The sequence below is a fragment of the Oryzias latipes genome, chromosome 12 (assembly GCF_053564925.1).
Source record: "Oryzias latipes strain Hd-rR chromosome 12, Olatipes_Hd-rR_3.1".
Lineage (NCBI taxonomy): Eukaryota > Metazoa > Chordata > Actinopteri > Beloniformes > Adrianichthyidae > Oryzias > Oryzias latipes.
The window spans coordinates 2,343,342-2,361,242 of NC_136248.1; the positions used below are offsets into that span (position 1 = coordinate 2,343,342).

General features: G+C 43.9%; 1 protein-coding gene across 2 annotated transcripts; it reads right to left on the minus strand.

Annotated features, from left to right (window-relative positions):
* Nucleotides 1-2,713: 2,713 nt before the first annotated feature.
* nars1 (asparaginyl-tRNA synthetase 1) lies at nucleotides 2,714-16,293 on the minus strand. 2 transcript variants are annotated; one of them, XM_011482119.4, is made up of 15 exons: nucleotides 16,079-16,293; nucleotides 13,903-13,985; nucleotides 13,734-13,799; nucleotides 13,509-13,601; nucleotides 13,327-13,416; nucleotides 12,369-12,447; nucleotides 12,221-12,291; nucleotides 11,103-11,189; nucleotides 10,730-10,951; nucleotides 9,944-10,143; nucleotides 7,920-8,055; nucleotides 7,736-7,849; nucleotides 3,469-3,600; nucleotides 3,262-3,393; nucleotides 2,714-3,171 (listed from the first exon to the last, which is right to left on the minus strand). In XM_011482119.4, exons 1-15 carry the CDS (start codon nucleotides 16,098-16,100, stop codon nucleotides 3,040-3,042), a joined length of 1,659 nt encoding a protein of 552 aa, XP_011480421.1. In that variant the 5' UTR covers nucleotides 16,101-16,293; the 3' UTR covers nucleotides 2,714-3,039. The 2 variants fall into 2 exon arrangements, with proteins under 2 accessions (XP_011480421.1, XP_004075195.1); XM_004075147.5 differs by having other exon boundaries at nucleotides 16,058-16,269.
* Between the last annotated feature and the right edge of the window lie 1,608 nt (nucleotides 16,294-17,901).

Consider the following 17,901-nt stretch of genomic DNA (forward strand, 5'->3'; position numbering starts at 1 on the left):
TGTTTTTGAAATGAAAGCTGAGGTTCTCCACTTCCTTAGCCTTCCTTATCTGGTTACTATTAGATGAACGCTCTTTTATGTCAGGACAAAAAATAAGTATATCTTGTTCCCACGAAATACTATTTCGTTCCCTCGAAGTGCGAACAAAACAATTATTCAAGTCATAAGTCATTCATAAACACGGATATGCTCTCCGTCCGGCCACTTTCAGCGGTAACTTCTGTGCCTCTGTGACCCACATTCGTTCAAGAAAGGAAAAAGAAAAACAAGAATGATTGATTTATTATTGTCTATTTATTAACATCCGAAGGCTACATGCTACGTATCCCATCATGCATCATACATATCCCATAATGCATCTCGACCAATCACTGTGGCCCTGTAACTGTGATGCATTCAAAGACAATAGGGGGGGGTGCTCAGGACTCCTGGGTGGTGGTGGGCCACCCATCTGGGGATTGGGGTGCCCCCCTGGGGTGGGACGCCTCGTTGGGCCCCCTGGTCACGGTGGGGAGGCTGCTCTATGGGTCGTGGTGGGGCTTGCATTTTCTACCCCCTGCTCTCTGGTTTTGGGGGCTGCTATGGCGGTCCCGCCGGTCCTGCCCGGGATGGCGGATCTGGTTGCCCGGGGGGCGGTCCTTCTCTATCTGCTGTATTGTGTGAGTGTTGGGGGGTCCCAGCTGCCACTGCTGCTGCTGTGGGGGCCTTGGTGGGGGGGCGGCTGGGTTTTCTCCCTCTTTTTACCTTCCATCATCCACCCCAGGAGAACATAAACACTCACTCGAGCACGGGTGCTGTCTCAGCTTTGCACAAACAGTTTGCGTGACTGAATGAAATGTTTCACGTGTGTTAGTCTGAAAGCATAAGTGGGCGTGTGTGAATGTTAGTGGTAGTATGTCCACCCTTTTGGGGCCAACAGGTGTGTGTGGACAGGCCCCGCCCATTGTAGATTATTCGTACATCTTAACCTGTTAGTTGTGATTATGAAGCTCCAGCAACTTGTTGCTTTCTGACGCTTCATGATCTTACCCTGGCTACTATAATCACCCCTCTAACCCCCCCCCCCCCCCCTTATCCGTCATCCCTCTCTCTTTTTTCAACCTTTTCTTTTCCGTCCCGTCCAACAAAAAATATTTACAAATATAATTAACATGAATAAAGTTTAGCTGAAATTACAAAAGGGGTTTATTTAAATATACATCTGGTGTATCATAAGATTCATAACCCCTTTTGTAAAAGTAACATATGTCCAACACAAAAGGCTTTCAGCTCTCATCTGTTTGCTTAGCTGTTGGACAGGACAAGTTAGAAGAAAAAAAACAAAAAAAATAACAAAGACAATAGGACAAATGATGGGCTAGGTAGCATGTAGCCTACTAGCCTTCAGATGTAAAGCGACTGCTAACGAGTATGTTAATAAAAGACAAGTCCTGAATATCATTATTCCTATTCCACCCTCTGTCTGTCCACACACAGACAGAAATGTGAAGGTATCTGCTATAAATCCAACTATTGCTCTCATCCGTATTTATGAAGCCATAGGAGCGAAGTCCAGTAGGCGAAGCATCAATCTGTGTTTATGAATGACTCACGACGTAATAATTATTTCGTTCGCACGAAATAATTATTTTGGGACAGAATATTATTTCGTGGGAACAAGATATTCATTTGTGGGAACGAGACATCTTTTATTTTATCCATGTCAGGACACGGGCTCCGTATTTTTGAGATGGTGACCTGCACATTACTTTTGTTACTTCTTTCATCTGATTGCTAACTTCTTCATCACTGCGGCCACACGTATTTTCCCTTTTCATTATAAGCTTGATGAAAACAGAATGTTGTTTTCAACTGTTAACATTCTTTCAGAGTCATACCAGTTTTTCCAGATATTCGGTTTTGTTTCCAGTTTCCTTTTCTTTTACTCAACTCTAAGCTCCTCTGTAAAATTCAAATTTAATCAGATTACTTTAATGGAGGAAGGGATTAGGATCTTAAATTTCTGATGATTTAAGTCTGAAAGAGTATATGTTGACCAAGAATTTAAATGGTCTGTACATATTTAGCGCTTTTCTGCTTTCCAGTCACAGACGCAGACTGATGCGCTCTGCTGCTGAATGATGGCGCCAGCCGTCCACCAGAGGCAGGGTGGGGTTCAGGAAACTTTAATATATGTGCAGGCAAGGCGGGAATTGAGCCTGCAGCGTTGCCATCAGGGGTTGACCGCAGCCCCACAGCCGGCCCGAACTGTTGAAACATTTTTCGTACCTCCGTCGGCTGCAAAACACATTTTTTAACCATTGAGACCTCTGTTGAAGTTAGTTTTGAACTAACCGCCTTCAGCAGTCAGCATTCACACAAGCTTTTGTTCTGAACTTTTGAGTAAATCAAGCGGATCCAGGATACACGCCAATCAAACAGCCTTTTCCTGAAGGAAGACACCAACATCGGTCTCCGTCAGCAGAAACAATGCTGGAGGTAAAATAACCCCCCCACAGCCCAGAAGAAACTTTGAAAGGTTTTTATTTCAGTTCAGAAGTTGTTGTAGATTCAGAACAAACGGTCCGCTCCACTGATGCAGGCAGGCTGCTCGTCAGACACATTTTTAGATCTTCTGTCCCCAGATGCCTTCTACTGGTTCTTAGTATAAACATGAAAACTAAAGTCGCCTGTCTTTTCGTTCGTCTCTGCAGGGAATAACTGGAAGCTCCAGAACGTGTCACCGATTTGTTTTATTGAACAGCTATAAGCTTGAATATGAATTTCAGAACAAACATGCAACGCAATCGAAAAATGAAACCCAGGTGGATCACAGAGACAAAGGAAGGGGACAGCGGCTGAGTCCATATAATCACAGAATACTCCTGTTGTGCAGAGGCAGACGTGGACGGGGTTAGCGGTCAAGTCCCAGAACTAAAACACGTTTGTTTTCTTACAATAAAAGCGAAGATGCTGAAGTATCGGGGAACAGTATGGAGTTCTACGCTTGTGCGGTTGCGTTCCGGAGACCTGGCTGTACACGAGAGTGTGCACGTGTGCTCAGGGTCGGCACCGCTGGATGAACCGTGGGTACAGGCAGACGTCTCTGATGTGATGTCTGTTCAGCAGCCAGGTGAGGAAGCGGTCCAAGCCCAGGCCGTATCCTCCGTGAGGACACGTGCCGTACTTCCTCTGGAACACAAACCGCATTCATCCCCGTCAGACCACACCTCTGAATGCTTCCCATGCTGTGCAGATGCACACACACACACACACATTTACCTGGTCAGTGTACCAGTAGTAGGGGGTTGGGTCGATTCCCTCCCTCTTGTATCCGTCCAACAGTTCGTCGGAGTCCCAGATACGCATGGATCCTCCCACTATCTCGCCAACGTTGGGCATCAACACGTCGACCTGCAGAGGAAGCGATTCCAGTGACTCAACCTCTTTCACATTACCGAGAGTCCCTGCAGCTCTCATCTTCCATACCGACTCTGTGAGGCGCCGGTCCTCCGGACAGCGCTGCATGTAGAAGGACTTGATCTCTGCCGGGAAGCGACAAAGCAGGATGGTCTCGTTGATGGCGTCGGTCATCTGCCTCTCTGGAGCCTCTGGGATGTCCTGAGAAATTCGGCAAATGCAACTTAGAGCTGGAACCACTTGTGAAAAAGTTTGAGGCAACAACAAGAAAAACATTTTTAGTAAACCAGAAAAGGAGAATTTTTCTTTTCCACCCTCCTTTTCTTTGTATTTGCATCGGTGAAGCCACAGCTGCACAGGCTTCCCTCCTGTAAAAATAGCAGCAGCATGGTGAATCCAAGCTGTGCCCTCCACTGGTGTACCTGACAATTACAGTAGGTGCACTTGTAAGCAGTTTGTAACTGCGGTCACATATACAACCGCCACCGCACGAGGGGGACACATCAGCATAATCTTCTAGATCAGCTGCCGCCACCCGATTTTTCAGAAACTCGTGGTCAGAAATGCAAACGGAGGCAGGAAGTCGGTCGGGGATGATGCCGTTACAATATCAGGCGACAGCTGGGCGGTCACAGCCGGACATCTGGCCGGCAGCAGCTCTAAAAGGACAATGTGTAAATGTCTCCGGACGGCGGCCGTCCATGTAACGGCAACCGGCCGCCCATGTGACGGCCAACAGCCGCCCATTGCCGTCCATGTGACGGCCACCGGCCGCCCATGTGACGGCCACCGGCCGCCCATTAAGGGCCACCGGCCGCCCATGTGACGGCCTCCGGCCGCCCATGTGACGGCCACCGGCCGCCTCCGGCTGCCCATGTAAGGGCCACCGGCCGCCCATGTGACGGCCACCGGCCGCCCATGTGACGGCCACCGGCCGCCCATGTGACGGCCACCGGCCGCCCATGTGACGGCCACCGGCCGCCCATGTGACGGCCACCGGCCGCCTACTGCTGTCCATGTAAGGGCCACCAGCAGTTGCTGTGGCATTTTGGCATACAGTATGTGAACGTAGCTGAAGAGGAAGGACGCAGTTTGGATGAAGACGCCTGAATTTATCGTTACGTCCAGCGCTGTCTTAGCTCATCAGTGACATTTCAATCAACAGTTTGAGATTGACAGTTAACCAGCAGAACAGAATGAAGGAAACAAGGTCAGCACTGCTACTGTGAACAATACCAAATACAGCATAAAAGGACACAGAAATGGATTTTTGTAGCCAAAGATAATATTAAAGTGCTTGGTCAAAAACCCAAAATTTATCAAATAAGGATGTTGAGTTTGTTCATAGTGTCTTAAATATTGCATACATAGCTAAGAATAAAATGTAGACATGTTTATATCATGTATAAATATATCATTTCATGTTAAGTTTATTTTATTGAAAGTAAAAAATTTACAAGAAAAATTCAGACATTTACGACTTAAAATCTAGTAAATGTATAATATTTTAATCTTGTAAAGTTACTTTATTTTAATTACTAATTAATTTTATTTAAAGTCGGGATTTACGAGATTTTCTCTCGTAAATTTACAATCTATAGATGAATAATTAAAACGCAAATACCCAATGGTTATCAAATGAGGATGCTGAATTTGTTTATATAGTGTCTTAAATATTGCATAAATAGCTAAAAATAAAATGTAAACATGTTTATATCAAGTTGAAACATCAATTTGAACCGTAGATGGGCTACTAAAACAGGAAATATTTCTTCAAGTACACAACATTACCCAGGCCAGGACCAATTTATCAATAATTGCTTCACACAGACAAAACATGAACAACTGTGTGCTAGCAGCACTGCATTAAAATGATGCAGTGCTGCTAGCTTTCCTTCTCGCTGCAGCAGTCTCTCTCGTGTGGAGGGGGTGTGTCTGAATGAACGCACGGAGGGGGCGTGTCTGTGAACGCGTGTGAACGCGTGGAGGGGGCGTGTCTGTGAACGCCTGTGAACGCGTAGAGGGGGCGTGTCTGTGAACGTGTGTGAACGTGTGGAGGGGGCGTGTCTGTGAACGTGTGTGAACGCGTGGAGGGGGCGTGTCTGTGAACGCGTGTGAACGCGCGGAGGGGGCGTGTCTGTGAACGCCTGTGAACGCGTAGAGGGGGCGTGTCTGTGAACGTGTGTGAACGCGTGGAGGGGGCGTGTCTGTGAACGTGTGTGAACGCGTGGAGGGGGCGTGTCTGTGAACGTGTGTGAACGCGTGGAGGGGGCGTGTCTGTGAACGTGTGTGAACGCGTGGAGGGGGCGTGTCTGTGAACGCCTGTGAACGCGTGGAGGGGGCGTGTCTGTGAACGTGTGTGAACGCGTGGAGGGGGCGTGTCTGTGAACGTGTGTGAACGCGTGGAGGGGGCGTGTCTGTGAACGTGTGTGAACGTGTGGAGGGGGCGTGTCTGTGAACGTGTGTGAACGCGTGGAGGGGGCGTGTCTGTGATGGGAGGGAAAGGATGGATGGACAGTACATGTTGAATGAGAATTTCATTAAAGCCCCATCATGCAGAACCTCTCGGCGTCGTCTGTCCACCAGCTGTTGTATTTTTGTGAGCGGGTCGGCACCAGGCGAGCTGCTCGTCCCTGGAGCGGCTCCCCTGTGCTGACGACTACGGTCGGCAAGCACTAAACAGGACAGGTTCATAAAAATAAAACAAAAAACCAACGGGTTGAGTTTTAGGTCAAAAAAATCTCTAAATGTAGACGTTTTCTAAGTGAAGTTCTGTGTGACCATCGACCTCCGTCACTGATTCCAGCAGGCAAGACATCCCAACAACGTTCTGACCCAGATGGGCCAACGTTGGAGAATCTGGAGAAAATGGAAGTTCCTGAAGAAAACAGTCCGTTTAATGGCACCTGGGCAGATTTGTTTGCTCTCAACGACTTTACCAGAATGATTCATATGTGACGAGGAATTAGCAAACAACACAGTCTGAAATGTGGCGTGACATCCCAGAACAAACACGCAGCATTTGCAATGAAACATCCTGATCCAGATGAGAAAAAAGTTGTTTGTTGACAAAAATCTATTGGAGAAGTGGGTGAACTGCTGGTTTATGACCACATATTTGCTAGTTTGAAGGCCTCTCTGGAAATAGTCCTCATCAGAACCCATGAAATGACATAAAAACCTTAAAAAACGAGAGAAATTATGCCGTTCACTGGAAACAACGGGTTCTCCAAAGGCTGTTGCGGGTCCCTGTGCTTTAATTTCTGTGGAAAAGTGATCCCAAACGGCTAATCGACTGGTAAAGGTTGCCGACACCTGCACTAGAGCAGTGTTTTTCAACCTTTTTTGAGCCACGGCACACTTTAACCTTGACAAAAATCCCGCGGCACACCAGCATCCCAAAAAAAAAAAAAAAAGCAGAAACTCATAGTCTGTTTTGATCTACAGCCCCCCCCCACTGCAATCTGACGTGCATTTTTGTGATAATTGTGGCAGAAAAAGCAGGAAGTTGCAGATGTTTTTCTAAAAGATGTAATAAAAGTTAAGTTACATACAAACTGTATGTTCGTTGTGTTTTCAAGACGCTGTCCCTTTAAGCCAATGCATCATGGGAGATGTAGTGTGAAAACTGCGAGAAAACGGCAGAAAGACTCGCGTCTCTGAGCTTCATTGTTTTGTTCACTTGTTCCACGGTCTGATACCGGATTCTGTGGAAAGCTACACCGCTAAAGACGAGCTTTAGCTGGTGTTTTTGTCGGAACTGACTGAGTTATGAGCTAAATTGGAACAAGGAAGTGGAGACTTTAACCACTTCTGATTGGTCAGACTGATGACATGTGATTAAGCCTTCAAGAATGATTGGTGGAGTCGTGGAGACAGTAAAAGCTGCGGGACTTTTCCTTACACAGTTATAGCTGCAGCTATTTCGCGTTACCGTCATTCTTATCAAAATGTCTTTAATAGAATCAAATAAACACAAAGAAAAAAGTATTTTATGATCGTTTATAGTCCTAACTACTCAGTGTTTTATCAGGACCTGTTTGGATGAACAAAGAGCTGATTTCCTGGAGATGGGAAATGCTTTTAGATCAGTTAATGAGGGCAATTTTCCACGGCACACTTGACCATCTCCCACGGCACACTAGTGTGCCGCGGCACACTGGTTGAAAAACACTGCACTAGAGCATCGATGCAGGCTAACTGGCGTCATTGGGTCACATGTCACTATTTGGCCTTACTTAACCTCGCTCCCACTGAAGGCCGAATGTGACTTTATTGCAATGTTGGTGGCTGAGTATTCAGTGCATTCAGTGAACGTCTCCTGTTTGATCCCCACCTCTCCAAACTCGTAGTAGGACCCGTCGTCCTTCTTGACGTCGTGCTCTTTGAGCCACTCGATGGCCTCAGTGTAGTTCATTCTCTTGAACGGCCGTTTGGGGGGTTGGAAGTTCTGAAAAAGATTTCAACGGTAAGAAACCCGTTTGTGAGCAGAACCCTTCAGGCGCTTACGGAACACAGACCGGGTTGATGTCATACAGCAGCTGACCAGCGGGGGACTTGAGCACTCGGTCCACAACGTCACACACCAGGTCCTCCAGCCGGTTCAGCAGGTCTTCAAAGGTGATGAAGGGACACTCTGCCTCTATGTGAGTGTATCTGCAGACAAGAAGACTCACGTCATTCACACAAACACACAACAGATGCCAAGCAATATCAGAGCTAGAACCAGATTCCAGCTGGAATGAGGAGTAATCCACAGATGGAAGCATCAGAACAGAGGAGGGAGCTTGAGGATTTCATGAAGACGACTACAATCCTTCTCCAACTGAATGTTTTTGTCTGCTCCTGATTCACAACACTTTCAATCAACAAATACTTAAAAATGCTATTTTAATCCAATTTTTATATATATATATATATATATATATATATATATATATATATATATATATATATATATATATATATATATATATATATATATATATATATATATATATATATATATATATAAAAAATGTGTGTCCTCCATCATGTTAAAAAGGCCACAGGAACATATTTAAAACAACCAAACCAGAAACTCGACATTTATCTTTAAAAAGTATTCAGTATCCTGAAATGAATGATTAGAATAAATAAAATTAAAACAGCTGAAGATACAAAAAGTACAACAGAGTTTTAGGGCCCTCAAAAAAAAAATGAAGTAAATAAAATAACGAGATTTAATGTCATAAATTTAGAAGTTTTTTTCTCGTAAATTTACTACTTTAAATCCCATAATTTTACTTTATTTTATTAATAATTTTAATTTGTTTAAAGTCGTAAATTTACGAGAAATAACTTGTAACTTCATGACTTTACGAGTTTTTTTCCTCATAAATTTACAACATTTTTAGTTGCAACTGTACAACTATAAATCTCAAACTGTTGCGTTATTTTTTAAAATTTTAATATTAATTCATCTTTTTTAAAGCATTTACGAGAAAATAAAATAAATTCACGACGTTTACTCTAGTAAATTTAGTTTTTTATTTATTTATCTAAAAAAAAAATTCTCGTAAACTTACGAGATTTATAGTTGTAAAATTTACGACATTAAAGTCGTACTTAAAAAAAAAAAAGGTTTTGTAAACTGTCCCTAAACTCATAAAAAGGAAATCCTGGATTGAAAAAAAAACACCAAACTGTTTTTTCAAATTATTTCCTTTATCAGTGTGTCCACCTCTACAGATCCTCCATCTGAACAGTCACTGCATTCTGTACTTTATTGCAAATTCATTATTTAGCAGCTAAAGTTTACTGAAGAAATTAAAAAACAAAACATTAAACTTTTTTTCTATCAAGAAAAAAAGTTGTAACAGTCTGTCCAAGAGTCTGGATCCAGAGAAACAGCCCCATACCATCACACCTCCTCCTCCATGCCTAATGTCATGGAGTCATTGTTTCTGCCGTTTGTTGCCTTATTGTTGTGGTTTTTGGATCAATTCCCTTCTTTCTGCTGAAGAAAACCCAGTTCTGCTTTCATGTAGACAGAGGAGTCTATTTAAACCGGATCAGACTCCGTTTCACACTAACACCTTTTTACTGACCTCACTGGTGTTCCATTGAAAAAACTACTTTTTGTAAAATTATCAAACTGTCACAATGTTATAGATTTAGCTGATCTCACCATATCTAAAACTTCTGATAGTTTAAAATTTAATTTTGATACATTTTAAGCTGTTTGCTGAACTTTAAACTTTAAACCAGATTTTTCTTTTAATCCACTTTTTCTTTTGGGTGCTCCGTTTGAAAGTCACCACAATGAATCATGGGAAAAATGTGAATAGTTGGCGTAGAAACTGCGATGTTCTAAAAGGTTTGAGCGATAGTTTAAAGCACTGAATGGATTTTCTTGGGCCTCTGACGCAAACAAATAAAAGAAAAACCTCAAAAGCTGTTTGAGCTGCAGCCTCTCACCGGGAGGTCGTGCGAGTGTTTTCATGGCGTGTGAAGGGGAAATGGAAGCCGTGCAGCGTGCCGGCGGTCTGAGCGCGGGACTCACTCAGCCAGGTGTCTGCGGGTGCGAGACTGCTCGGCCCGGTAGGACTGGGCGATGCAGAAGGTGTCGCCCAGCGCTGGTATGCAGGTCTCCAGGTAGAGCTGGGACGACTGAGTCAGGTACGCCTCCTCGCCGAAGTAGTTGAGGTTAAAGAGCGTGGAGCCGCCTTCCACCTGAGTCTGCACCAAGGTGGGAGGAGTGATCTGCACACACAGCAGAAGGAGAACTGTGCTTTCCAGAGATCCAAACCCAGCTACACACAACTTGGTAACCAGGAATACGTCTCAACAAGAAGCCAAATGTTTTTCTACTCAGGTTAACTGCCTATAATGCTAGTTTAACTGTTGTGATGCAGGTACTGCTATGACTCACTGCAGCAGGCTGTTCCTTCTACTTTATCACTCAAACCCTCTCTGAGGTTCAGATGGAGGTTTTACGGGCCGACGCCCAAAGCCCCACTCAGAGCATTTCCTGTTAGACCTAAATGGCGTAAATGGCGTATACTTATATAGCGCTTTTCTACCTACAAGGCCCAAAGTGCTTTCCAGTCACACACACATTCACACGGCGGCTCCGCTGCCGAACACTGGCGCCAACCTCCCACCAGAGGCAAGGTGGGGTTCAGTGTCTTGCCCAAGGACACTTCGACACATGGGCGGGCAAGGCGGGAATCGAACCTGTAATCTTACGATCATGGGCTGCCCGCCCACCTACTGCTGCTGCAACACCAAGTTCTGCTTTGATTGGCGTTTCTTTCCGCGTGATTGAACAAAGCTGCAGTGCCCGAACCTCGTAGTATCCGCGGCTGAAGAAATGGTCCCTGAAGCACTGGGTCACCGTGGAGCGCACTCGCAGGATCTTGGACACGTTCTCCCCTCTGATCATCATGTGTCTGTTGTTGAGCTGGACGTCCACGTCCGACTCTTCGTTCAGCAGGTTGTCGGCGCCACCTGCCGGGGCCAATCCGATCAGCTCCCAGAAGTCGCAGTGCAGCTCGTGGCCGCCGGGCGCCTGGCAGAGGAGAGGCGCACCGGCTGAACACATGAGGGAAAGTCTTCTACGGCTTGACAACCAAACGTGTGCAGAAAGACTCCACTCATGGGTGAAAACACCAGCTCAACATCTGCCTGCAGAGGTGGTTTGACTCTCGGCGGGCGTTTACCTGCTTCCCCTCAGGAACTGCGTTGATGGTCCCATACAGAACCACGGAGCTCTCTGTGGACAGCATCAAGCCGTTGTAGCACTGGCACTGAAAAAGACAAAACACAAGTAGATGCTATTCATCTTTTCTTCGTTTAAACAAAAGTGGTTAGCGCTCTCGCTAACCGCTGCACTACTGTGCAGCTAGAAGGTTCAAATCCCCGCTGGGACCTTTCTGTGAGGAGTTTGCATGTTCTTCCCGTGTATTTGGGCGGGTATCTCCCCAAACATGCTTCATAGGTTGATTGGTTACTCCAAGTGTGCATGTGACAGACCGTCGACCTATCCAAGGAGTGCCCCGCCTCCACCCAACAGTAGACGGGCTCCAGCAACCCTATGACCCCCAAAGGGATACAGCGGGTTCAGAAAAGGAACGGATGGATGTTTAAAAAACTGGATGAAATCTGCACCTGCTCCATTCAATTCAATGAGTTATCAAAATAGATTTTTATAGTTTCACTTTTTTTATTTGTCATAAAAACATTCTTTAAAACGTTTTAAACATTCAAATTGAAACTGGCTTTTCATAGCCTTACTACATCGGGGACTTTCCACTCCCTTTTTAATATTACACATTATTTTAATGTTTGGTAGTGCTTAAGGGAAAACCATCGACTGTATGTGAGAACTGGACTGACTTTTTTTTTTTGGTAACGGATTTCACCAAGTTAAACTGTAATTGATACGAGTATTTTGCGATAATTATCTTTGAATCTACGGTCTTTCTAAAGATAAAAATGTTGATGGTTCATTAAAAAACACATTTAAATACATTTTGTTGGTAAAAAATGTTCCGATGCAATGCATTGTGGTCTACAAACGACTATCCAATCACCTGATTTCATCTAGAAGATTTGTAAACAGTCTATTTCTCCTTCAAGGTTTGTGTTGGAGCACTAAGGATTCCAGAGTTTGGTCCGAGTCCTCCTTCAAACTCAAACAGCTGCTTCTAATTAAGTCTGGATTTATGGACAAATTCTATTTCAGACTTCAAACATTTAAAGAAAACAATAAAAGTTTAACTGACAGGAAGAATTACAGTGATTAAAGTGAAACACCAATGAAGCAACAAAGCCGTACCAGTTTATCAGACAGGACACACTGCAGGAAACCCGTTCCGTCTCTCAGAACGATGAACATCAGGTTCTTCCCTGCAGGACACAAAGTCATCAGGTCACAGAGGCAAGTATGTTTACAGAATATTTCAGAATCTGCTGATTTTCCTCACCCTGCCTCCTGAGGCGGTGCACCCATCCAAACACTTTGACCCGCTGCCCCCGCTTTTCCTCCAGGTGCCGAATTTTAACCTGCAAACACAGTTTTGTTGGGAAATGGAGAGACGACCCCGTTTCTTCTGACCCTGAACTTATGAACCTAAGCTGAGCTGAGAATACCAAAGAGAAATAATCAAGCTATTTACCTAAATGAGACGACACTTTAACATGTTTTAACGACTTTAATGACAAAGTATAAGGTGCATAGATCCATTTCACTGGAACTTGACAGCAGTTTAAAAGTTGACCTTTTAGGCCCAAAGGTTGTAGACGTGTCCTTGTCTCCCTGCTTTAGCACATCAACTGTTGAAGTCAAATGGACGATGGAAGTTGGAAAAAATATTTAGTGAAAAAACTGAAAATATATAGGGAAAATCAGAAAAAAATAGAGAAAAATCAGAAAGATTCTAGTGAAAATCAGAAAAAATCTACAAAAAAAAAAGAATATAGAGAGAGGGAAAAAATTATGAAAAATTCTAGTCAAAATAAGAAAGAAAAAAGTAAAAACAGAAAAAGATAATTTTGAAAAACAGACTGAGCCATAAAGTTGACCACACCCACAGCGTGAGCATCCTGGTCTCCACAGACTTTGCTGCAGGACATAATCGTCAGGATTGACTTGCAAACAACAGAAACAAACAAACAGATCCTACTGGACGGTATTTGATACTTCTCCCATGTTTTGCTCTGTAATCTTTGTGGATAAAGTCAGAAGGAAGAACAAAAAGAAACTGGTGATATAGTGATCAGCGCATAAACTCAACGATCACGTCTGTGACACAAACACTTTGAGCTTTTCTTTAGTAGAATGCAATGCGCTTCGACAGAGAACCTACAGTTAAAACTATTTTATTTGACAGATGACATTCTCTAGGCGGTGACAGAAAGCAGGTCGCCTGGGAGAACACTGACCGTTTCAGGCGCAGGCAGGCTGGGGTCATTCTCTATGGTGATCTTCTTGGCCTCCTCCATGTTCTTCTCTCTCCTCTCGATGTCCTCTGCCTGAACCACAAACATGGATCAACGTGGACACATTTCATCCGCCCCGTCCTGAAACAAAATCCGTCTAACGAAGGGGCAGCTGGGGGACCAACCTCTTTTTTTTCTTTGGAATCACTCTTTAGCTGCTCGCGGTTAAAGGCCTTCTTTGCGTTCTTCATCTGCGTTTTAGAGATCACTGCCCAGCGCTGAAGAAGGAGGACAGTGTCATCAACAGAAGCATTAAACCTTCAACTTTGTGTGTGTAAAAGAAAAGCTGAAAGGAAAAAGTCAGGATGACCAGGAGCTCTACGGTAAAACCAAGCAGGAGGTGAAACTACCTCGCCGTCCTTTTGAGAGTCCACATAGACGGTGGGGAATGGCTCCTTGCCTGCAAACAGCAGAGCCTGACAGACGAAGACAAGAACAATGAGGCGAGGACAGAGCAACGACATCCTCTACTGATGATTACGGACACCTCAGTCCACCTGCAGCTGACGCAGAACTTGCCTTGAGGGGAGTTTTGAAGGGTTTCTGCTCCGAGCCGTCACCATCCTGGTCGCTGCCACATTTGTCGGACACGTACAGCTCACCTGGGAGACACGGATGCGGTTGGAAGCTGTTAGCTCTCTGGCTGGAGGCGGCGCTGCTGCTGAGGGGCGTGCATCAGAAACACACGCTTATGTCGGAGTGACACTGAGACGGCGAGGGGCTCCAAACGAATCAAAGGGATGGTTTCAGGAACCCATGGGCTACATGAGAGCCGTGAAATCCCCTCACAACAGCCACATAACTACATCTTTTAGTCACACAAAAACGTAATCGGAAACGGCTTGAGAAGCAGGTTCAGGTCCTGTTCAAAAAATAAACCTTCCCAGAATGTTCACAAGTCAAAGCTTTAAATGTAAAATGATTTCAGCATCATCGGAACCATGGATGGTCATCCTCCTTCTTTGACACGGATCCTTTTCACTTCTAGGTGAACAGTGTCAGCTAGAACCAGAATGGCTGCAGCAGATTTCTTTGTTTGAAGATGGAGGAAACGCTCGTTTGTTGGGAATTTGTTCCAAAAATCACATCAAGACTTCCAACCTGCCACTCAATCATCTTTTTACTTATTGTAGAATCGTTCCGTGGGGTCTTTTAATTACGATGATGCCATTTTTAACCAAAAACTAAAAACCTGTGTGGTTTTCATAGTTTCTGCAGAGCATCAGGAGTTCGTTAGAAAAATGCCACAAGAACAAGTTAAAAGCACCATTTTCATATAAGTAGGTCTATGAATCACCTTCCACTTAAGAATAAAGTCCTGGCCTAATAACAGATACATCTATTCAACTGAATTCCAAAAGCAGTATTGGATATGAAGGAATTTTCATACAACCAGTGTTTGAAACTCTGTGACCTGATGATTTGTTTGAATTCAGTTTTCTTAAAAATAATTTCATAAGTCAAACTGAAGCTGAATGTCCCTGAAGGTGTTGCCCCCCCAGTCTTATATTGAGTATTAAAGTCCCCTTATGACAACGTTGCTGTTCTTTGAATAAAAACATGCCCATTGGTGTCTTAATTATGAGGTTTTTAACCAAAACTCCACAACCTAAACGTCTTAAAAAGCCGCATATCAAGTCAATCTGAAGCCTGTTTCCAAAATCGCCTCTGATTCTCACTGGTCCGGTCAGAAGTGTGATGTGAGCTGCAGCCGTGTGACAGCGGAAAGCATGGGGGGGGTCAAAAGGCCGTGTTCCATTAAAGTACAACATTCAGATAAAAATACATTCTACATCCTCGCAAAGTGCCCTGCTGTTGAAGCAACTATTATGGGATGTAAGAACTGAAACTGTTCAGCACAAGACCTGTTGTTCAACAGATCAGTCCATCATTCCAGTCCAATGTGTGGACAGACTTTGAATAAAGTCATGTGACCATCCAGTGTCTAGAATGTTCTAAGAATGTTCCCTTTGGATTCTTTGGATGTGGAAAAACAACAGTGGAGAACTTTAGGAAACTAACATGTGAATGGATTTGACATTCATTCTAGTTTACTTGTTGGTTTGGACTCAGATTTCATTTAACTTGATGATCTGGAAGAAATCCAAGAATCTGGAAAACTGTTCAGTAGCAGGAATTTCTGTCTGAGTCTCACTGCTGGAAGTTTGGATGAAGAGGATCTGGATCCACTTATAATTAGAGAATCGGATTATGAACCAATATTGACGATGAATCGGATCTTTAAATGAATCGTTACACGCCTACTGGTTGGGTGGCCTTGAGTCAAACGGGATGTCAGTGAAAAGAATGGAGCACCATTACAGAATCAAAAACTGTACACGAATCTTCAGAAACTCTACGATGGTTGATGATGAACATTTCCACGACCCAACAAGGTCATGTTTGGTCACTCCTCCTCCTCCTCCTCCTTAATTAAGCATTAGATTCACACAGCTGTCGGTATACCGTTCATTCGCTCGAGAGCTGCAGGATCAAACACCTGACTAATGTTTATCTCATAAATTTTTCAAATGAACCCATAATCGGAGAAAAGCAGTATGAGGAACCAGCGGGATAGCTGGAAGTACAACTGACGCAATCTGCAGGAGGAGACAACACATGTCCGGAGGAAGAAGCTAACCCGGCTAGCTGGCTAACCTCGGTTCTTTCTTACCCACTGAGACATGCTGCACACCTGCAGTAATATCCGTCGACATGGTGGCCGAAGTGCGACAGCAGTCTCCCGAACAAAACCCGGAACCGTTTTAGTTCACAGAAATGACGAACGCCACAGGCTGGGATGACGGTTCTGCTCCACAGTCCACCTGCTGCCGTTCTGTGTCAGCTCTGTTGCGTTTTCAGCACAGGGGGAGGGCGGACCCAACAAGGCCTGCGCTCATTGGTTGAAATGTGATCGTCATGTCCTCAAAGTCGTTGAGGATTGGTCGCGAACCATGTCAAGTGAGGATGCGTTTCCTGTTCACCGGAAGTGACGAAGGATTCAAGGGTGATTTGATGTTTCATCAGAATTGACTAAAAGTTTCCTGAGAAAAAAAAAATAAAAATAAAAAAGATTCATTTAGATTCATACGTGACACTAAAAAGCATCAGAAGTGACTGCACACTTTTTATATGAAAATTTATCTAAAAAACGTAATATCTATACACAGAAAAATACAAATAAAGTGAAGTCCAGAAAAACGTTGGCGGTTGTTCCGCAGCCAGGGCGTCAAGGGCAGGCATTGAGCAGTAAATTTGACGCGTGTCAATAGAGAGGCAGCAGACGCAAATTTGATGCTTGAATCCCGGTGTGAATGCAGTTGCAGACATCAGCTGATGATGTCATGAGCACAAAATGATAGCATGCTCTCAAACTGGTGTTCATGATGAAGGTGTCATCATTGTGATGTCATCATGATGTCATCATGACGATAACTCAATGATGTCATTCGCCGTATTTATGTTGTCATAATTAAACAATATTACACAACTGGACTATGTCAAATGATGTCATTTGATATCACCTGGACAAAGAAAAAAATTGACAAGTATAACCAAATTCTAATTCAAAACCATTGTATATTGGATCCTTTACAAGTTTAACCAACCACGTTCCTGCGAGATGGCTTGTTTTGGAAATAGTACTTTTTGCAATAACCTTTTTTCTGGAATCTGTAGAAAAGTGAGAACATCCTTTTCTAAGTTAAAGAGAACACTTGGAAGAAACAGGAACAGAACATCTCCAGATACATCCATCGATACTACAGATACAAGTCTAAGTCAAGAGGAGAGGCCTTTAGGTTGTGGATCAGTGGAAACCACAAATCAAACTCAAAATGGGCAGGACAAGCTCCTTTTAACTTCTGCAATTTGTAAATTCAGCAACTGCTTCAACAACTGTTGGCTGAATTCCTCATTACAGGCAGCATTAAACATTGACATAGTTAAAGAAAAACTTATTCCAATGCCCAGAAAAGACTTGGAGAGCTACTCTCAAACACCTCTATGTGCAGAATTGTTCCTGACAGCACTTCATAATCCAGGTGAGTGCTTCAATATGCGAGATATCCTCCCAGTTCTAAAGGAGATGAGTCAGTTCAGGCCAGATTTAAGATTAGCGAGACAGAATGATGTAGCTGACTTTATGGAACCTTTTCTGCAATGGCTAAATATTTGTGGAGTTAAAACCAATCTCCAGATAACTTGTAAAAACACATGTGGCGAATGCAAGGAGACGGAAATAAACCATTTCCACCAAGACAATATGTTCTTTCTAGCACAGCATTCAGATGGAAAGGATTCCCTTACTGCACTTTTTGTTGAAGCTGTCAAAAACGTCTGTGGAAGTAAACAGTGTAACATGTGCTTTGCAGAGGTAAAACGACAAATATCTTTTGGAGACTGTGATTTGATAACTTTGTATCTGCCCAGACAGGCTCAGGCGGATGTGAAAAGAAGGTATGTGACACCACCTGGCTTAATTGATATTCCGGTCAATAACGTAAAACAGAAATACCG